The 22,029-nt window shown below is 51.4% G+C and overlaps 1 protein-coding gene across 1 annotated transcript in view; it reads left to right on the plus strand.

The window, feature by feature from the left end:
* The first annotated feature begins 52 nt into the window (after positions 1–52).
* Positions 53–22,029, plus strand: part of LRRC75A (leucine rich repeat containing 75A) — a 43,697-nt gene continuing 21,720 nt past the window's right edge. Inside the window, exon 1 of the mRNA XM_084762780.1 lies at positions 53–489. Coding sequence (XP_084618906.1) covers positions 244–489 — 246 coding nt within the window. The 5' untranslated portion in view covers positions 53–243. The remainder of the gene's footprint in view (positions 490–22,029) is intronic.

A 22,029-nucleotide genomic window follows, 5' to 3' on the forward strand; every position in this document is an offset into this window, starting at 1 on the left:
CGGGGGCGGGGCGGGGCGGCCGGCGGGGTGGGGCGGGGCCGACGGGCTGGCGGCGAGCGCCGGGAGAGCGCGCCGGGGCAGCGAGGAGGGAGGAGCGAGGGGAACGCGGGCCGCAGCCGCCCCCGCCCCGCGCCCGCGCCTCCCGCGCGCAACAGTTCCCCCAAAGTTGCCGCCCGGGAGGCGCGCAGCCGGCGGGGGACGCGGCCTTGGTCCGACGGGCGCAGCCCTTGGGTGGGCGGCGGCATGGGCACTCGGCAGACCAAGGGCAGCCTGGCGGAGAGAGCCAGCCCGGGCGCGGCGCCCGGCCCCCGCCGCGAAAGACCCGACTTCTGGGCGTCGCTGCTACTGCGCGCCGGGGACAAGGCGGGGCGCGCGGGCGCTGGGCTACCCCCCTACCACCGGCGCGTCGGCATGGTCCAGGAGCTGCTGCGGATGGTGCGCCAGGGCCGGCGGGAGGAGGCGGGGACGCTGCTGCAGCACCTGCGCCAGGTGAGCGCGGGGAGGGGGCATAGGGGTGCGGCGGCTCCCGGAGCGCCCCGCCCCTACGACGGGTGGGTGGCGAGATGAGCGCCAGGAGGCACCGCCCAGGGTCCCCCCCACTCCTCCGCGGGGATGGAGCGCTGTGGCTGCAGGTGCCTCTGCGTTCCCGCTGAATTTGGGCCTCAGGCTAGGGTGGGGAAGGCTGACCCCGAGAGGCTGGTAAAGGGGGGGACCTGTTGGACCATTGTCCCTGCTCCTCTCCCCCGCAGGTTTCCCAGGGAGAGTTGATGAGAGAGGAGACAGATGCATGCCTGAGATGGGCCAGGGTTCTCGTCCTCTCTGCCCATCCTCTTCCAAGGGTCCCCAGGGAATGCTCAGTTATCTGCAAAATCCAACTTCTGAGGCATGTCCCTAGGGCTGGTAAGATTTCAGTCTCTAGGTCATTTGCCACCTGGAGATACTGTGTGTTGTGTTTTCACCTCCCCTAACTTTGCTGGTCCTGGCCGTGAGCCCCTGCCTAAGTCTTGGCCAGAATGAAGCAAGGCTTGGTTTCTTCCCCAGCAGGAACGGAGGCTGCGGCCAGTGCTCTACCCTCAGCCTGCTCATGACCCCACTGGTTAGGGGCAAACTACAAATCTGAGCAGTTCTCTCTGTTCGAGGGCTGATGGGGCACCCACCTCTCGGGTTTTTGTTTTCCTTTCTCAGTTTCTTTTGGGGAAAGTGGCTGAGGCGCTCTGCAGAACGTGATCAGATTGCTTTGGTCTGGCTTTGTGGTATATAGACTCACACAGACCCCAGCAGATAAGCAGTCTGCTGCAGATGGGGGTGGGGAAAACCTCAGCTGACCTTTGTGAGGTTTTTTCCAATTTCTGATAGAAGAGGCCGTAGGGACAACTTCCTGGAGGAGCTTCTAGAACCTAATTGGATCCACATCTCCCTGGAATTCTGTTCCATGGCTTCCCTCACGCCCTAATGATGTGCCTCTGGAGTTTGTTCCTAAGGTGTATGCTGCAAAAGAGAAAAAAAAGTAGAGACTTGGGGACTTGGGAGATGTAAGCCTTCCACCTTTGCTTCTAGTTTTCCTGACAACATCCACAGTGATGCCCCGGAGGCTGCTGATCCTCGGGTACCTTCCCCTGGGTGGAACCATCAAAGAAAGATAACATTTTACACCACATAACTTTAGTGATGTGTGTTTCTCCTGTCTTTTGAAAACTAGAAGCCGACCTTGTATGGCCTCCATGGTAACACTGTCGCGCTCACACAGAAAATGGATTTTCCAGACCATTATAAGCTATTTGCACAATAGACGGTTAGAGGGTTGTACACATCGCATGCTGTTTCCCCAGTCCTGGGAGCGCTGTTCTGAAGAATACCAAAGCACAGAAGAGACCGACAAGCCCTTATTGAGGGGGGCGGGGGTGAGGGAGAGTGAAGGCAGTGTTGGCAAGCACTAGGTAGAAGGCCACCAGTGGAGGCTGTGGGTCTCAGGGAGGAGGCTGATGCTTAGGGTATCTGATCTAATTACACACTGCATTGTAGAACCTGGGCCTCCCCTTTAGGGTCTTCTATTTTGGCTCTTTTGGCACCTCTCCAACCACAGGCCTGGGAGGCCTAAAGGGAAGAGGCAGGGTTAAACAGATCTCCCTCTTTTCTGGGGCACCAGTGGCCCTGTGGCTGATGATAAGGGCTGTGAACCTGGAGAGCTGCCCCATGCTGCCTGTAATGTGGGGATCAGAGCCCTTCCAGGAAATGGTCCTTGGCCTTCGGTATGTGCAAATGGAGCTCAGGGATTTCCAAGTGGCTGTGACAAATGAGCAGGGTGTTTTCTAGGACCCTGAAACCAGCAAGCGGAATGTCTAGCCAGATTTGCACTGCAGTCTGAGTGGCTCTCCCAACACCACCCCCAGCCCCTCGCCCCCCACTGTGCCCCCCCACCCTGGTCCCCCCATACTATTTCCATCTTAGTTTCCTCCTGGCAGGCAAGGCAGTTTGGCCACTCCCACTCACATAGGACTTTCTCCTATATTTGATAACATGTTTGTCAATAAATGTTGAGTTTTGGGGTTTTGAAGCAAGGTCTCATATGTCCGTGGCCTCTTAACTCACTGCGTAGCCCACCCCACCCTTGCCCCCCAGGATTACAAGCATGGGCTACCACACCCAGTTTGCGTGTTACTGGAGATCAAGCTCTGGGCCTTGTACAAGCTAGACAAACGTTCTTCCAACTGAGCTACTGCCTAGCCGTGGACGCCAGATTTCTGTGTGTTCAGAACATATACAGGGTTAGACGAAGCGTTGGTCCATAACTCCTGCGATCCTCAAGGAATTGAATCCTTGATCTTTCTGAGGCAGTTTCAGAGCCTCACACACTCTCCTCAGACAAGTCACCTGATCTTGCAAAAAATTTCAAGAGGTACACAGAGCTGGCGAGCACTACCTGTAAGGCCCAAATTTGGAGTCAGTGCTCCTGTCCTGTGCCTCTGTTTCCCCTGTTTTGTGGTCTGTACATAGAAGCAAATCAGAACGGTATGGTAGTTCATCGTGAGCCAGTGCATATGGCTGCTGGTGCCACTTGTAAGATTCAGGGACTGTTTTCTTGCTTGGAGACTCTCCAGCTTATCACTTGTGGAAAGGCCTTGCACATAGTTCAAAGGGTGCAAGCAGGATGCCAGGCCTTGAAATAATGCAGAGTCATCCTCTTCTCTTTAGGAACAGTGTGAATTGAGAAAGGTCTAGGGTCAAGCCTGGGTGGCTCAGCCTGCTGTGACCTTGGGCCCTGTCTTAGCCTCTCTGAGTTGTGTTTTCTCCTTTCCCAGAGAGGGATCCTGGGTGCTGAGCAGAGCAAATGCTATCAAGTGTGTGAAATTTTGTTGGCACTGCCAATCAAGATGTGTTCTCATGGCAACCAAGAGGATCTGGCCTACTTTGGGGATAGCTGAGCTAAGGGCAAGATTGTGTGCCCTTTCTCTTCAGGCCTAAAGCAAGGAGTTCCAGGATCAGAAGCAGTCTGGAACATGTGCTCATGAGGAAACGGAAAGCCATCCCCCCCGACTCTTACCCATCACACCCCTCACCTAGGCCTCCTGCTTCCTCATGTGGCTGGGGTTTGGGGGCTCACACTTGCCATCTTTAAGGAGTCCTGGGGAAGAGATGGTCTGACAGAGAGTAAGGGACGGATACATGGAAGGTACATCGTCACCGCCTCCTCAGTCCAGTGGCTTCTCTTCTGTCCCCAAAGTTTCAGACTGTATTGTCCCGTTTCATGGAATAGTACAATAAGAGGAGACAGCATCTCCGAGTTGACCAGAATCCCTTCTGTCTTAGTCGGCTGTTAGTATGACCAATACATGACGTATTCCGCTTTAAGTGGCAAAGCTCTGTTTTGGCTCACAGCTTCAGAGGTCTCAGGTAGTACTCACTGGGGCCTGTGGTCGGGAGGCACATCAAGGCAAGGAGTGTGTGGCTGAGGATGCTGCTCACCTCATCCAGGCGGGAAGGAGCCAGGGTCCCAAGACCTCCCACGAGTCCCCACCTCTTAAAACTTCCACTACCTCCGTAGAGTGCCACATGTTAGAGACTCTCATCCGAACCCCAGCTTCTTGCTTCCCTGTGAGAGTCCAGCTGGGCAGATTTACTCCTGGTGTGGTACATCCCTAATTGACAGAGCTGTTCTCCTGTTGGTCTGACCGGCCTCACCTCAGCATGGCCTGGATTTGTGGCTCTGGGTGCTGTCCAGAATAGCAGGGCTGCCCTATGCCCGAGGAACAGAAACCACGCCCACTAACAAGACCCAAACACACAGGGCTCTATACACGTATCACTGACCCAAGAGGAGCTGGACAATGTCCAAGCACCTGGAGAGCCCCTGCTGACCCCCTTGTCTGCGAGAGACAAGCATGGTGACCTTCAAAGGTCATCGTTCCCCTCCTAAGAGAATCTTGATAGTTGAGCCAATAGGAAGGCCACCACACTCCGAGCAGGCCGGTTCCGTCACTGTCACGTCTTACTCTTCCTCCACCTGGAATGTACCATCACACACTCTTGACCTTCGGTGGGCCACCTTCCTGAGCCTCCAGCCCACGCTCCGGCATGTAGTTAGCATGTCAGTTCTAACATAGTGCACAGTGTTTAATCACTCATAGTTGCCCTCCCCCCCATGACTTTTTTTTTTATAAACCTTTTGTTTGTCAGACAAAGCCATGCACTTCCTGAGAGTGGAGGCCCCACCATCACCAGTATCCTTGGTACAGTGTTGAAAACCTGCAGGTTTTTAATAGCTATTAGCCAGTCTCTGTGCTACAGAGATACGTGTATAGACTGTCCGCATGGTGTGTCCGCAGGAAACACTTGGTTCCCCTGTGTCAGCCCTGCAACTGGTTTATCAGGCTGCCAGTATTGCTGTGAGATTGCTGTGCGTTTGCGTTTAGGGTTCTGGGCTTTGCCAGTTTTCAGGAAATCCCTGATGGCCACAAGCTTGACTGTGCCTGGCATCCGGCCAGGCCGAGGTGTTCTTGGAGAGAGGAGTGGCATGCTGCCCAGCCTTGGCACCACAGGATCCCATAGGGCAGGTGTAGTCTGGGGCCTCTGCTGAGGTGGCAGGAGGAGAGCAAAGCCTGATGGGAGAGTTGGGCCTCCCTATTCCTGGCGAGCCCTTGCAGGATCACATGAATTGCCAGCGCAGAGGAGCCTTCCTTTTTGATCTCTTCCAAGCATTTCCAGTGATAAAGGCACAGAGGCTTCTAATGTCAGGACCTGCTTTGTTGCTTTCTACAGCTGCCAGGGACACTGGCCAGGGACATAGCAACCTCTGTAGTGGCCAAGCTAACCACAGGCCCTAGAGTAGCCTGGTGGGGCAGGGGAGGGTTCCTTCTTTTTGGAACAAATGCCATCATTTTAGAGATTGCCGGAAGCTGTTTTTAAATCCAGTGTCTCTTCTGAGCTCTTGCCATGGCCTCCACCTCTGATGTGCAGGGTGGTGCGGTCTTACTGCCCTTTCCCCAGTGTCGGGGCATTTCTCTGTGTGCCTTCTTGGGACTGAGGAATGAAGCTTTACACCAGGTGCCTTGGCACATGGTTAGGCTTCATAAAACTCCCTGTAGTCTTGCTTGTTTCAGGTTTTTTTTTTCTTCTTTCTTTTTTTTTTTTTTTTTTTTTTTTTTTTTTTTTCTTTTTTTCTTTTTTGAGACAAGGTCTCTTTATGCATTATGTAGCTCTGGCTTTCCTGGAACTCAACATATAGACCGGGCTGGCCTTGAGCTCACAGTGATCTACCTGCCTCTGCTGGGATTACAGGCCTGGGCCACCATGCCTGGCCTGTAAACGACACCGTTTTAAATGTCTCAGGCACACTTCCCTCCAGCCCATTCTGCCCCATTCTGGCCGTGGTGTGCTCTCCTGGGAGTCTGCTGGGCTTGGCAAAGATTTCTCCATTATTTCCACTCTGAACTCTGGCCAGGGTAGCCTCCTGATCATTGGGTTCCAATAACTGCTCCTCATAATCCATTACCTCCACTAAATAAGAGGCTTTTCCCCAGCAGACTAGTATCACTACCTGTCCCCATCAGCATGCACAGAGGTGGCGTCGGCATTGGAAGAGAGGCCTCTCCCCTAAGTAGAAATGTTCAGACAGTCGTCTGACTCACCTTCGAGTCTTAGATGAGAAAAGACACAAGTGCACACAGGGCTATTCACAGACACATCTGTGTGTGCCTGTTGGTCCTTACTGTAGATCTTCCTGGCTGTGTTTTTGCCAGGTATATTAGTTCCTTCAGGCTGCTAGAACAAAATACCAGAGGCTGACTAGCTTATCGGCAACAACAATCCAGAGGCTAGAAGCCGAAGATCCAAGCCCCAGCAGGTTCAGCATCTGGTGTGGGCCCACGTTGTGGGTTTGAGTGCCCTGGCACGCACAGAAGTGAAAAGCTTCCTCTTTTGCTTTGTTTGGCTTTGGTTTTGGTTTTGGTTTTCAAGACAGGCTCTCTCTGTGTAGCTTTGACTATCCTGGACTCTCTTTGTAGACCAGGCTGACCTCGAACTCACAGAGATCTGCCTGCCCCTGCCTCCTGAGTGCTGGGATTAAAGGTGGGGATTCCTATTTAAGGACACCAATTCCAGGGTCCTTGTAACTTCAGCCTGTCCTGAAAGGCCCAGCCAGGAGGTTAAGGCTTAGGGCGTATGCCTGTGGAGGGGGAGGACACAGCTGCCCAGACTCCTTCCTGCTCTGTCATCCTCCCGTTAAATGCTTGGAGGAGAAGGGCCAGTCATCCACATCAGCAGACCTCACCATTACTCCAGCAGTGGAGTGTTCAAAATGAGGTCTAGACCTTGGCATGCTGCACAGGGGCGGGACCTCTTCTGACAGCACTGGCTCTTCTCCCCACCCTGCCCACCCCGGCTCTGAGTAGTGCCCACGTGGCTCCCTGGGAGCACCTCCCAGCTTTGCTGCTGCTGCTGCTGCTGCTGCTGCTGCTTTTTCTTCTTCATCTTCCTCCTCCTCCTCTTCTTCTAACTTTTATTAGCTCAGACTCCTGGCTGCTGCAACCATATGGAGTTCCGCCGACAGCTGCTGCTCAAAGGGATGTGGCATTTGGGTGTTTCTAACTTTATCTTAACCAGGATAGACATAGGAGTCCAGCTGAGGCTAGGGAGTACCCAAGTGTGTTTTCCTACAGAGGCAGACTCACTCTGAGTGTGAGGCCCTTGTGCTGTGGTTTGAATGTGCCCTCCCGAAGATCCTGTGTGACACAGCTAATGTCCAGCTTCATGATGACAGTATATGGGGGAGGAGGGGTTGGCGGCTAGCCTTTGGCAGCTGATTAGCATAAGTTAATTCCTGAGGGTGGGGCTCCGGTGATGGGACTGGTGGCTTGAGCTGACGCTTGCTTGCCCTGTCTCACCATTGAGATTCTCTCTGCTGTAAGGACACAGCAAAAATCACCTTCTCAGGCCAGGCGCAGCACTTGGGAGGCAGAGGCAGGCGGGACTCTGTGAGTTGGAGGCCAACGTGGTAACTGCCAAGGCTACACAGAGAAGCTATGTCTCAAACACACACACACACACACAAAGTAAAAAGAATACCTTCTCCAAATGCCATGCCCTTTTAAATTCTTTAAATAGATGACTCGTGCTTTTGTTTTTTTGTTTTTGGTTTTTTTTTTTTTTTTTTTTTTTTTTTCAGACAGGGTCTCACTATCTGGCCCAGGCTGGCTTCAAACTTGTAACTTTCTTGCTTTAATCTCCCAATTGCTGGGTTATGGTGTGTACCACCATGCTCTTTTTAAAATGTACTATAAAAAGCAGTGTTCTGGGGCTGGAGAGATGGCTCAGAGGTTAAGAGCTCCAACTGTTCTTCCAGAGGTCCTGAGTTCAATTCCCAGCAACCATGTGGTGGCTCACAACCATCTGTAATGAGATCTGATGCCCTCTTCTGGCCTGAAGGTGTACTTGCAAGCAGAGTGCGGTATATAAAATAAATAGATCTTTAAAAAAAAACAAACAAAAAACAGTGTTCTGTTGAAATTAAGGACATGTAGATGAGCCAGGCAGTGGTGGTACATGTCTTTTATCCCAGCACAGGCACAGGCAGGTAGATCTCTGTGAGTTCGAGGGCAGCCAAGGCTACATAGGGAAACCCTGTCTTGAAAAACCAAAAAAAAAAGGGAAAAGAAAAGGAATAAGATGTAGACGGGCACGAAGGAAAAAGAACAATTGAGGTAATGTACCCAGAGACCCCGAGTGCCTGTTCTTCAAGGGGCAGCTTCAGCTGTGGGGATGCAGCATGCAGCCTGCTGGGAAAGGGCCCAGCCACACTGTGCCCTGCTTCACAGATGGCGGCTGGGACCAAGAGCCCATCACAGCAGGCATGTGTGTTCAGCTAAGCAGTGTGCTTGCCGTAGCTGGGAATTGCTGTTCTGAGTCAGGGCACCCCTTCTAGAAAGGTCAGAGGAGCAGAAATGGCCACCGTGGCTGGTGGGCAATCAGAGCTATCTATATATGGCCCCTCAGATTCCAGCTCCTGGCTGGCTTCTGATTGAGATCGACCCAGGGGTCTTCACAGGTACACTGGCCTCTGAATTCTCCCCTCTGTCCCATGGGGCTTATACGTGGTCACAGACACTCAGGCCTGGATACAGGGAGCCAGGCCACCTGCCACTTTCTAACTAGGACCCAGCTAGCTACCCAGTGGTCAGGCCTGTTACCTTTCTGCCCTCTGGGTCCTCTGAACTGACTTTTCCACATCCTACGGCTGATGTCTCCGTGGAACAGAACCAAGGGACACAGGCAAGGGACAGGACCTCAAAGGGAAGCCTGCCACTCCCCTGAAAATCTCTCACCATTCAAGCTTGCGCTCTGGAAGAAGCCTGCATTCGTATAGCCTGGGAAGATGGCGGGGCCTGTGACTCTTCTACCTGCTCTTGCTTCTGAAGTTCATCCGTGCAGCTCGTGCCTCCTGGAGCTCAGGCCTTGAGCCTCAGGTTGTCTCGTGGGCCGAGCAGGATTCCCTTCCTATGCGCTGTGGGCAGGTGCCTAACACCTAGACTTAAGTCCAGCCCAGCACCTCTCCTGCCACGGCCTGTGGTAGTCATAGCACACCCGCAGCCCTCCCACATATGAGTGAGCACAGAGACCTGGGCTGCACAGGAAATATGGGAGAGCTCTCTAGTGCCCCCACCCATCCACCCCCACCCCCACCCCCACCCCGGTGCCAGGTAGGTGCTGGCTCAGGGCACTTCTGATAGGCTCCTTGACCACCTTGCCCTACTCTGGCTATGATCCCCAGCTCCCTGCATCCAGCCAACCCTCTCTTCTCTTGGTGGAGGAAATGGATGGTAGATGGGTGAGACCCTCTGTACTAAGTGTAGATGTTTAGCGAAGCACAAATGACCCAGAGAGGAGTTAGGGTCCGTCTCATGGAACTGAGCCAGGACTGGGTCTCCCAAGGTGCTGTCTCGGTAGTGATGGCGGAGGAAGCAATGGAAGCCTGTGTCGGCTTTAGAGACTAGTAAAGCTGTTGGTTTTGGGGTTTGGTTTGGTTTGGTTTGGTTTGGTTTGGTTTGGTTTCCCCCAGGCTCTCTGAGTTAGGGCAAGTAGCTTGTGTCCCCTCCTTATGAGCAGGGTAAAGGAGCTCCTTCTAGGTCACAGAGTTATCCCACCCTTCATTGGCAGGAGCAGGAAGGAAGGAAGGGCAGACATTGAAAGATGGGGAGCAGCCGGGCCGTGGTGGCGCACGCCTTTAATCCCAGCACTTGGTTGGCAGAGGCAGGTGGATCGCCGTGAGTTCAAGGCCGGCCTAGTCTACAAAGCGAATCTGGGACAGACAAGGCTAACACAGAGAGACCCTGTCTCAAAAAAAAAAAAGAAAGAAAGAAAAATGGGCAGAACCATTCTCCAAACACATTCTCCGAGTGACACTTGCAGAATGTCATTTCTTAACCCAGAGGTGTGGAAACAGTGAGGGCTGGAGTGATGGACTAACTGGGCAGCTCCTTGCCTCCCTGGTAGAGCTTAACTCTGCTCCTGGCAGCCCAGCCAGACCAAGAACTTGGAGTAGGAAAGCCATTTGGTGAGTGAAGCTGGGTCACCCGTCACCCAGGTTTCCTTAACAGGCAGCCTTTCGCCCACTCAGCGCCATCGCAGTACAGCCCTACTCAGGGACCTGTGCCCAGCAAGCCCTACCCAGCTGGCCTAGAAGCAGCCTCGGTGAGCCTCTGGAGAAGTTCTTTATGAGCTGAGGCTGGCCGGCCGCTCCCTCCGCCAAATCCTCAGCACAGCCTCCTAGATCACCAAAGCCAAGGAACAGTGTGGTGAGACGGCAGCCAGGCCTTGACTTAAGGTTCTCAACCTGCCAGGCGTGGTGGTGCACACCTTTAATCCCAGCACTGGGGAGGCAGAGGCAGAGGGATCTCTGTATGGTCTACAAAGTGAGTTCCACAGAGAAACCCTGTCTCGGGGCGGGGGGGAGTTCTCAGCCAGTGCTTGACATCCTCTTCCTCCTCCAGAATCTTCTAGGGCGGTGGTTCTCAACTTTCCCTACTGCCACAACCCTATTTCCTATGTTGTTGTGGTGACCATAAATTTGATTTGCTACTGTTATGAATCGTAATGTAAGTCTCTGGTACACAAGGTATTTGATACGCGACTCCTCTCCTGTGAAAGGGTCGCCCAACCTCCAAAGGGGTCATGACCCGCAGGCTGAGAGCCGCTGTCCTAGGAGGTTCTTGTTCGACACTCCTGTCTATTAGCGAGCATCAGCTGGATTCAAGGCACCCTCAGTGGGTCTGGACTCCATCTGGGCAGCCAGGACACAAGCAGAGATGTGGCGTCCATCCCTACTGAGCTTTCACAGACTGCCTGGGGCCAGGAATCCCCTTCTGGCTTCCCAGGCTGCCTGCACTTATTTCTCCCTCTAGTAGTTCCAAGGAGCTACAGTCGGGGTGCGCCCCGTGCCCTGTTCTTAATCCCAGTTCCTCCAGACTCAGTAACCCCAGTCAATTTAGTTTTCCTAGGTTGTGCCGATCTACTGAGCTTTTATTACTCCCAGCTGCAGACTTATAAGTCATCCGTGTCCCCCTGGAGTGGTGTTTCGGAGTAAAAGCAGTGGTGGGCAGCACACTAGCCGGGGTTCCCAGGAAGCTGGATATGGCGACCCCAGGGCCTTCAAGAACACAGAATGGGCTGCCTCAGTATATGGAAACTCAGACACAAAACCAGGGATGATAGACTAGAAACGGTTTGGATGGAGTAGGACATTTCAAAGCGAAGTTGCTCCATGAGCCGGAAGACGGGGCTCTTGGGAATGGGACCACAGGAGGCAGGGGCACGCCTGGAAAGGAGAGAGAAGGCGTTGGGGTGGAATTTCAGACAGTTTTCCAGACATAAAATGTGCATCTGTCTGTCTGTCTGTCTGTCTATCTGTTGCTATCAATTGACTGAGGGCCTGCTTCTTGCCTAATGGCCATAACCACTGAACTCCACCTCCACCCACTACAGATTGCTCTAGAAAATTCTAGAAGCCTGTCCAGGAAACCAGAGGAGACAGGAGTCGGGACAGTTGTAGAGCAGTGCCCTGGGACAGGTCCCGCTTGAGCGGTGCATGTGCTAGAAGATTCTTTCTTCACCATGGCTAGTGCTGAGAGCACTGGGCTCCTGCCAGCCCTATGGTGAGGGCCCTTCCCCCTCACCCAGCTCTACGCCCTTCACCTCACTCACTTCTTTCCTCCCTCCCAGTGTCCATGGAAGTCGTGGACACACTCAGGAGCCTCCCAGAAGCCAGGCGAAGAGATCCCTCCCATCCTCAGGGGACATGGCCACCTCCTCCCTGTAGCCAGGAAAGCTCACCGCTCCTTCTCTGCTGCAGCAGTGATGGCAGCAGCCCCTGGGACATCCACCCACGGAGGGAGCGTCAGGTCCTGAGGAACAGGGCTGTGTGGGGGCGATTCCACCTAGCGGGGGGGGGGGGGGGTGTCCCATGGCTCCTGCTAAAAAGCACTCGGGAAGGACACAGTGGCTTCTTACACACTCTATCCCACTGTCCAGTGATAAGAGAGCTGAGCTCCACTCAGTCAGGGTCTCACACTTAGGCAGCTTAAGGTCCTTTCTGGAGCTGTTAAAGAGTCGAGTCCAGCTGAGCTCATATAGCCAGAGTCATCTCTCAGGCCCAGAAGGAAGACAGCAAGAGGTCTGAGTCCAAATACTGGAGACTTGGCCTTGGCCTTGCCTCTAATGCAGAGATTTAAAGTGATAAGGACCCCTCCCTCCACAGCGGTGCTAATTTTATGTGTCCCTTCGGCTACACCATGACATCCACTTTGGTCAGCCATTAATCTAGATGTCGCTAGAGGTATTTTTAAATGCAACGGATTTGTAGATCTCGGCATTTTCAAAAAAGGACATTGTCTTCTGCAGCATGGATGGGCCCTGTCGGTGGGTTGAGAAAAGACGCAATCACCCCGGAAAGAAAGATTCTGCCTCCACACGTCCTGTAGCAGCAGCAAAAACAAGACAGCGATGCCAGGTCTTGGGTAGGCCTCCAGCCTGTCCTCCTGCTCCACAGATTTCAGAGTCGCCAGCCCCCACAATCACATGACCCAAGTCCTTAAAATAAACCAAGTTCTCTCTCCCTCTCTCTCTCCCCCCCTACACACACACACATGCATCTATTGGTTGTTTCTCTGGAGAACTGTGCCTAATATAAGTAACTCCCAAGGGCTGGTGGCCAGGAGAGGTGGAGTTAGAAACTTCTAGAGGCCCTGGGTTCCTTCTGTCTCTACAGCTTCCTCACTGAGGGAGTCAACCCCCAGGCCTCAGTTTCTCACTCTGAGAAATGGGTTGTTCCTGTGAAGGTTCCCTTGCCAGGAAGCCGACGGGTCCTCCAAGTCCTCCCTTAGCCTCTTTCCTTGAATGTTTTGGTGATGGAACAACCCTTTCATCTAAATGGGACAGTCTTTACCATGCAACAGGATAATGGACTTGAATGGGTTTGCCAGAGGTATAAACAGCTGATTTTATTATTCCCCAAGAGGAAATGCAAAATGCCAAGAATTCAGGGAATTGAGGACCCTGGAGACTTCTGTGGCTTCTGCCCCTGCCCCTGTTTTCCACGGAATGTCAGTTGTGCAAGAGGCTCTGGGAAAGTGAGAAAGGCTACGGAATCAGTTGAGGGGATACTGTGGATGCTACACCTGTCTGAATCAGAAAGCACAAGCACGGGAGAGTGGGGGGGAGACTCCGCTGCAGAGAGAGAGACCCCCACCCCACCCCGACACCCCCAAACAGAAAGTCCCGTTCCATCCCCACACTGAGAATGTCTGAAAGGAGGCAGGGGAAAGCAGTTTCTTGAATTCTGTGTCCTCTGCTCTTTCCTGCTTCCTGCCACTGGGTCTAGGGGGGAGCTGTGGCCCTGGGGGAATTCATCCAACCCTCTGTTTCCCTAAAGAGAAAGCATCCTTTTGTAGTAGTCTGTTACTGCTGCTGTTTCTTGGGTTATAAGTAAGTTATACTTGGCAGCAGCCAGGTATCTGTATCCAGAGGGGCCTCTTGGTGTTTTTAGATTTATTTATTTAATTTTAGGTGTGTGAGTGCTTTGCCCGCATGTGTGTCTGTGTATCGCATGTGCCTGGTGCCCTTGGAGGTCAGAAGAAGGTGGAGAAGCCCCCTGGAACTGGAGCTAAGATGGTTGTGAGCCAACATGTTGGTGCTGGGAATCAAACCCAGGTCCTCTTCCAGAGCAGCAAGGGCTCTTAGCCAGCAATCCGCAATCCATCAGGGTCTTTCCCACCCCCCCCCACCTCCATGTTATTTTATGTGTATGTGTGTGGGTGCATGCAGGCCACAGTGAGTGTGTGGAGGTCAGAGGTCAGTGTGAGGCAGTTCCCTCCATCCACTGCGAGATTGATTTACAACTCGGGTTTTCAGAGTCGCACGTTCTGTAATACTCACATCATTGAGTATTTTTATTATGCAAAATTGTAGCGTTACATGCACATACCTCCATGGTGCCAGGCGGATCACTCCACAGGGCCTCAGGGAGTAAAGGCAATTACCACACAAGACGGGCAACCTTAGCTTGATCCCAAGTGGAAGCAGATACCAATTCACAGAACTCCCCTCTGACCATCTGTTATCTACCGGCTTTGCCATACATGTACCTGTGCACGCATGTGAGCGCAAACAAACCTGCATATGTACATTTTTTTTTAAAGCAAGGAGATATGGTAAGTCCAGATGTAGAGGTAACTAAGGAATTGGGGCAGAAAAATGATGAATTTCAGGCTAGCCTGGGCTACATAGTGAGACTTAAAGAGAGAAGGATAAACTCTCGGTAAATCTGAGGCAGCTGGTGGTGCAGCACAGCATCCTGTCTTACAGAGAAGCTGTTTTCATAAGTAGGGATACACACTAAAGTAGCACTAAAAACAGACTTGTGCACATCTACTCCACATATAAGGCCAAAGAAGCCAGGCCCACCCACCAAGAATCTGGATCATGTGACTTGGGCTTCCAGCTTCCGAAACGCGAAGACTCTCCAGGGAAAGTTATACGCAGCCGGCCAAGATTGGGAAGTCGTTCTGACCTAGGGCTGGGTAGCTTAGAGTAAATTTTGTTCACTATAAAATGAAATTCTCAAGTGCGTTCATGTCGTGTCTGCCGTTTTCTTTCTTATTTTTATGTGTGCGCTTTCTGTACGTGTGGGTGCCTGCATCACAGAGTATATGTGGAAGTCAAGGGAACGGTGGAGTCGGCTACCTCCTTCCACCTTTACGTGGGTTCCAGGATTTGAATTCAGATCACCGGGCTTGCACAGCAAGCATCTTTAACCCCTACGCTGGCCATTTCTTTTCTTTTTCCCTGTTTTTAAGAGTCAAGGTATCATCGTGTAGCCCAAATCGTACTCGAACTCACTGCGTCACCAAAGCTGGTCCTGAACTCCAGAACCCGCCTCTGCCTCCTGAGTGCTAAGATTGGAGGTATGAGGAACCATTCCCCAGGTGTGTTTGCGCCCTGCCCCCCCGCCCCCCCCCCCCACTTTTTGAGTATGCGGTGTATGAAAAGGCACAATGTTAAACTGAGCATGCTCACGTGTCCCTTGTCTACATATGACAGGGAAGGAATGTGTTTGACCAATAAGAACCCCTTGATGCGCTTGCTTAGGGAGACACTATTTTGAATGGTTCCCAATTTTCTCCTTGCTTGCTGCAAGCAATAAACCTCTCTATGCTGTTTATTTTTGCTTGAGACAGAATCTTACTGTGTAGCCCTTGCTGGCCTCAAACTCATAGTAGAGATCTGCCGGCCTCTGCCTCCGCCTCCGCCTCTGCCTCCAGGTTGCTGGATTAAAGGCCTACAACACCATATGATACACACACACACACACACACATATGCAGGAGGAGTTAAAGTGGGAGGGAAGAGTAGCCAAATACATGGTATGCTTCTGTGGTAGTCTCAAAAAACTAAGTACTGTGTAAAAGATACATATATATATACATATACATACATACATATAAATTAAACAAATGATTTGTTAATATCAGATATTATACACTCTACCTAATTATGTGAACTGTCCTTTCTTACGCCCGACAGCACAGTGAAGGTGTTGACACCAGCATCAGCATGGCCCGGTGACACCGTGCTCCAGGATGCCATGGTGTCTGGTGTTGCTAGGCAGCGGGAGTTTCTACACTCTCATGTAATCCTCTGGGACCACTGTTGTGTTCCTGGTCCTCCCATTACGTTACGGGACTGTAATTATGCAGCTTGTGCCTGAGATTTTCTCAATTAATATGCAGCATGCCACAGTAGAAAACCTAGGGGTTCCCTAAGCTTTTAATCATTTGTTTTGTTCCTTGGTTTTTTGTTTTTTTTTTTGAGACAGGGTTTCTCTGTGTAGTCCTGGCTGTCCTGGAACTTGCTCTGTAGACCAGGCCTCAAACTCACAGATCACCTACCTGCCTTTGTTTTTTGAGTGCTGGGATTACAGGCGTGAGCCGCCTCATCCGGTCTGTTTCCTTAAGCTTTGAAATTTAATTCACCAATGTTATGTAACCTTACACAATTGCATTTGATGGCGAGGAGGTTATAACTTAAGTAATTAAACCTCCTTGAAAATCATTTTCTTCTGCAAGTGCAGGAAGTGAAACCCCAAGCATTGGGACTCTGGGCAGACACTTTAACTCAGACCTTCACTCCAGATCTCCTAAACTGTTTGAAGTATTGGTATTTTTCTAAGTTTAATGTGTCCAGTTTGTTTGTTTTTGTTGACACACTTTTTTTTTTTTTTTTTTTTTTTTTTTTTTTTTTACTTTTTAGAGTTACTTCTTTAATGTGTTTGAGTGTTCACCTGCATGTACACATCTGTATAGCATGGTCAGGCGGTGTCCACCGAGGCCAGAAGGTGGCATTGGATCCCCCGGAACTGAAGTTACAGAGCACTGTGAGCTGCCGGGAGGGAGCTGGGAATCCGTCCAGCCCTGGTTTTCTCTAAGGACAGCCAGTGCTCTTAACCACTGAATCATTTCTCCAACTCCCATATCCAGTTTTCTCAAGTTTACCACAACGAAAAAGGCAGGACTTTGCCAGGTTCCCAACCTGTTGTCACGGATCAGGAAATTCAGCTCTGCACTGTGCTGACTGTGAGGTTCTCAGCACACCTCAAAGCTGCCATACGTTTAGCCGAATTTCCCTTCAGTGGTCTGTTTAAAATATAAGACTGAAATCAGTCATATTTATTACTTTTTATTCATTTACATATGTTTGGAGTGTATGAATGCGTACATGCCAAGGCACATACCTGTGAGCCCTTATGTCTCTCTCTCTCTACCATGCAGATGGTCACGCTTGGTAGTGGATTTTTACCCTCACTGAGTTGTCTGCCCAGGCCCCTCTTTTCTGTTTTTATTCCTTTTTTTGTTTGGTTGTTTGGGGGGTTGTTTTGGTTTTGGAGATAAGGTTTCTCTGTGTAACCTTGGCTCTCCTGGACTCACTTTGTAGACCCGGCTGGCCTCGAACTCACAACGATCCACCTGCCTCTCCCTCCCCAGGTGCTGGGATTACAGGCGCGTGCCATCGCACCTGGCTGGTTGGTTTTATATTTTGGACAATTTCATGTATGTATACAATGTCTTTAGATTGCGTCGCTCTCCCCTAACCTTTTCTTGTCCTTCTCGCCAGACGACTTCTTCCTGCCTAGCCCCCCTTTTCTACTTTCATGTCTGTGTGCGTCCATCTGTCTGTCTGTGTCCTACTCACTCTCACCACGGCTGCTTGCAGGAGCATGGACGCCTCACTAGTTAGTGGCTACGACACTGAAGGAAATGTCTCCCCCTCCCCTAGCAACCATTAATTACCCCCTAGGCCCCTCCCCCACTCATGATAGGACGCACAGCTGCTGTTATGCATGGCTTAAACAAACTTGTGTCCGGGAAAACAGCGCTCCACAATACTTCTGCCCGTCCCCCAGCTTGATGGGCAATCTTTCCTCCCCATCTTCTGAGATGTCTCCTGTGCCTTGGAGGGGGAGATAGCATCCTTATTAGAGCTAAGCACTCGGCAGTCACTTTGTTCTCAGTGTTTTAAATGTGCCTCTATTTAATTCTGGCCCCTTCTGGGTTAGGGACACCCCATGGCCAAGGAAGCAAATCCAGCACTAAAGCCTTCTATCAATTGCTGAGCACCTACTTCTAGGCGCGGTCTCAGCCCCAGGCTTCTGGAATGGTGCCTTGTTTCCTTTCTGATCTTCTGACCCAACGATGACCACTCCCCCGACCACATGCACACCATAGGATGGCTCAACCACTAAGTTGACCTCTTTGTACGGCTTGATCCCTTCAGCACTCAAGCCCCATTCCTCCATCCTTGGGGCTTCTTCCTCTTGCAATATCTTTGTGTGAACTTAGTGTGTATCTTAGTCTGTGCTATTGATTAGACTCAGGGAGCCAGGGAACATTCCCAGAATACACTTCCCATGTGCTGAAATCCTGCTGCAGACACACTAACCAAGCTTTGCCTCTGCTGCCTACATAATTCCTAAATCCTGGGCTGGGTGGCTTTTCTTTATTATGCAAAAACATATATAATGTGCCAGTTACCTTCCACTACTGAAACTGCCCAGGACCATGGTGGCGCACGTCTTTAATCCTAGCTCTTGGGAGGCAGAGGTAGGCGGGTCTCTGAGTTTGAGGACAGCCTGGTCCTGAGTACCAGGACAGCTTGGAAAGCAAGTGTGCTATCTCTGAACATCTTAACACTCACTGTTGGTTTGGTTTTATTTGTAATTTTTGCGTGTATGCATGTTTTGTCTGTGTGGATGTATGTGCACCACCTCTGCATGTTTGGTACCCTGAAGGATCAGAAGGTGTCAGATCTGCTCATACTGGAGTTGTAGATGGTTGTGAGCCACTGTCTTGCTGCTAGGATCTGAACCTGGCTCCTCTGCGAGAGCCACAAGTGTTCTTAAGCGATACATCTCTTGTTTTGAATTTTTTTGTTTTATATTTTATGTGTATTGGTGTTTTGCCTGCATATGTACCTGTGCACCACATGCCAGGTGCCTGTGGAGGCCAGAAAAGGGTGTCAGATCCCTGGGACTGCAGCCATGTGGGTGCTGAGAATCAGACCCGGGTCCTCAGGAAGAGTAGCCAATGCTCTTCTTAGCTGATGAGCCAGCCTTGGTTCTAAATGCAATTTCCTGCATTGAGCTGGGGACCATCTTTGGGGTAAGTAGTGGCACTACTACATGCCCGCCCTACTGTGTGAGCTGACAGCTAACAGACGCAGAGTGCTAAGCAGTGCCAGCATTCACTGCCCCCACTGATCTCAGCTGGTGTCAGCAGTAGCACAGAAGCCCTGTCCCCCCTTTCACCTTGTTGAAGCCTTGAGCAAAGTGCCACCATTGTCTCAAGCCACTGTGCTAGATTCCTAATGCTGCTGAAACAAATTACCACCAACTGGGTGGCTTCAAACAACAGGATTTTGTTCGTTCTTCCCTTCAGCTTCAAGGGGCTTTCACCACACACACCCCTCTCCCTCCCAGCTCTCTCCTGGCTCTGCCTCTGCCTGCTCCCTCCCCCGCCCCCATTCTGAGGACACCTGGGTTGGATTTAGGAAACCTGGATAAACAAAGGTGACAACATCTTCTCAAGGTTCTTAAATTAATTTCATCTACAAAGATGGATCCTTTTTTGACCAACGGGGTCACCTTCACAGGTTCTGGGCACTAACCAGAGCATGAGGGTGTCTGGGGGGGGTGTCACCATTTCGGCCCTCTACATCCGTGTGCACGCAAGTCTCTCACCCTGGATGTATGCTGTACCCCAAGCCTCCCTCCCTTCACCGTGACACTTTAAAGCCACCCTTCCCATACTACTGTTGTCCTAGGAAATGCCAGGTTCTTCAGCTCCAACCGCCCTGGCTCCTCTCCCTGGAGGTTTGCCGGAAGCTGCGTTTCCTAACAGCATCTGACATTTCCCTCCCCTCCCCCGGGGTTCCCTTCCCTCAGAAGGAGATGGGAGTTGAGCTGCGTGATTCCCTGGCAGGTCCCCTCCTTCGAGAAAAGCTGCCTGGGTTGCCCCCTGAGCCTGGAGGAGAGACTGCCTAGCCGCTTCCTGTTTGCTGTCCCGACGTTAATTAATTTCCTTCTGGAGGGGGCTGGGCTTGATTACAAGCTCATTAGGCAGCTTTGCACTCAGGCTGTGGCGACTGTCTGTGTGGCATCAGGGCTGTTGTCTGCCTTTCCGGAGCTGTAGCCTCCCTCCTCTCCCCACTGTGTGGATGCGGAAACTGTGGAGTCACGCCTGGAGGAGAGACAGACGCCAGCTCAATCCCTGCAGGGCAGGTCTTTGAGGGAAAGGGGGAATTGGAGTTTAAAATAGAAAGTGCCTAGCGGTCCCCTCTGTGGCTTCCCCTCCTGTGCTCCCTCTACACAGCTCAGGAGACAGTCCCCTCTCAGAGAGAGGGAGGGGGGCGGGGAGGGAACGAGAACACTGCAAACAAAGACAGATAAGCAGTTTAGGAGAGACATCCCCACCCCCACCCCCACCCCCAGGCATAGCTGGCCCTAGAAGGAAGGAATCCAAGCTTTCTGAAGAAAGGTCAGGAGCCATAGTCTCCCTCAGCCTGAGGACTTCACCAGCCGCAGGTCAGAGACTGGCCTTCGAGTGATGGTTTGGGGGTGACTTCCCGCCCTGCCGGCATGTTATATCATGGACCCAGCCTCGTTTGTTCCTGTTGATGTGGAGAGCTGGGTTGTCCCTTTTCCACTTGAGTCACAACAGCCAGTGCCTAGTCTTCTGCAGGGTTGGTCTCAGCCAGCCAGAGCTGAAATCAGCTCTTAGCCTAGAAGGCCGTTCTGAGGGGGTCTCAGGTAACCCCAGATATATCACTTCCTGGAGTGGGCAGGTGGAGGGGGAGTAGGATAACCATCATGGAACCTGGACCTCATCCCTGAAAGTGAACTGCAAGGTCCCAAAGAAATGAATGGGAACAAAAGGCCACCAGAAGAGGCCAAGGTGGGGGTGGGGCGGGGCCGAACAAGATGCTAAGGAAGATTAATGAGCAAAGGGGGAATGGAAGAGAGCAGAAACACCTGCTGACTCTCCATCCTTCCTTCCCAGCCAGGCTGAGTGTGGTACCATTCACAGAATGTGAGAGCGGAGAGGGGTGTGGAAGGCGCTGAGACCAGGCACCACTGCAGTTATATAGAACAGATGAACACAGGGACACTGCGAGCCAGCATCAGTTTTCCTTACAAGGCAGAAGCTTAAGAGGGAAAACTGTAAATAGGTAGAAAGATCCACGCGTTCTCTGACAGTGATTCGGAGGACATATACTCCATCACTGGACCAAGCGTAGTGACAGCTTCATTCTAGCTGCTTAAGAAGCTGAGGCAAGGGCGCCAGATAGATGGCTTAACAGTTAAGAGCACTGACTGCCCTTCCAGAGGACCAACATGGCAGCTCACACCTGTCCGTAACTACATGATCTGACACCCTTACACAGACACATGCAGACAAAACATCAATACGTATATAAAATAAACATAATAAAAAAGTTTTTTTTTTTTAAGCTGTCTCAAAAACTAAACTAAAAAAAAGTTGAGTCAAGGGCCTGGAGAGATGGCTCAGTAGTTAAGAGCACTGTCTGCTCCTCCAGAGGTCCAGCAACCACATGGTGGCTCACAACCATCTATAATGTAATCTGATGCCCTTTTCTGGTGTACAGGTGTACGTGCAAGCAGAGCACTGTATACATAATAAATAAATAAACTTTAAACGGCAGGATTTCTCTGTGTAGCTCTGGCTGTTCTGGAACTCACTTTGTAGACCAGGCTGGCCAGATCTCAGAGATCATCTGCCTCTGCCTCTGCCTCTGCCTCTGCCTCTGCGATCAATGGTGCCACCCTTCCCGGCTTTGATGATTGATGTACGTGTATATTTGATGGCCTGGGTCTCAGTTTCTTTTTTCTTTTTTTCTTTTTATTTTATGTGCATTGGTGTTTTGCCTGCATGTAGGTGTCCTTATGTGTACAATCTTAGAGTCACAGACAGTTGTGAGCTGCCATGTGGGCGCTGAGAATTGAACCTGGGACCTTTGGAAGAGCAGTGAGTACTCTTAACTGCTGAGCCATCTCTCCAGACCCTCACTTTCTTTTCTTTTCTTTTTTCTTTTTTTTTTTCTTTTTCTTTTTCTTTCTTTTTTTTTTTTTTTTCCTTTTTGGGTTTTTTTTTTTTTTTGAGATGGGGTTTCTCTGTGTAGCCTTGGCTGTCCTGGACTCACTTTGTAGACCAGGCTGGTCTCGAACTCACAGCTATCTGCCTGCCTCTACCTTCCAAGTGCTGGGATTAAAAGCGTGCGCCACCACCGCCTGGCTCAGTTTCTTTTATCAAATGTCATGATATTTATCAGTTTAACTTATTAGTGCTTTGGTCTGGTGCTGAGGATAACACCAGGACCTCACACATGCATGCTGCAGGACCTGCTGCCATCGCTGCCGAGCCAGAACCCAGCCCCTCTCAAGAAGTATAAAGTTCATACAGACCAATCAGCCAGT

Source organism: Acomys minous (genome assembly GCF_964271855.1).
Source record: "Acomys minous genome assembly, chromosome: 16".
NCBI lineage: Eukaryota > Metazoa > Chordata > Mammalia > Rodentia > Muridae > Acomys > Acomys minous.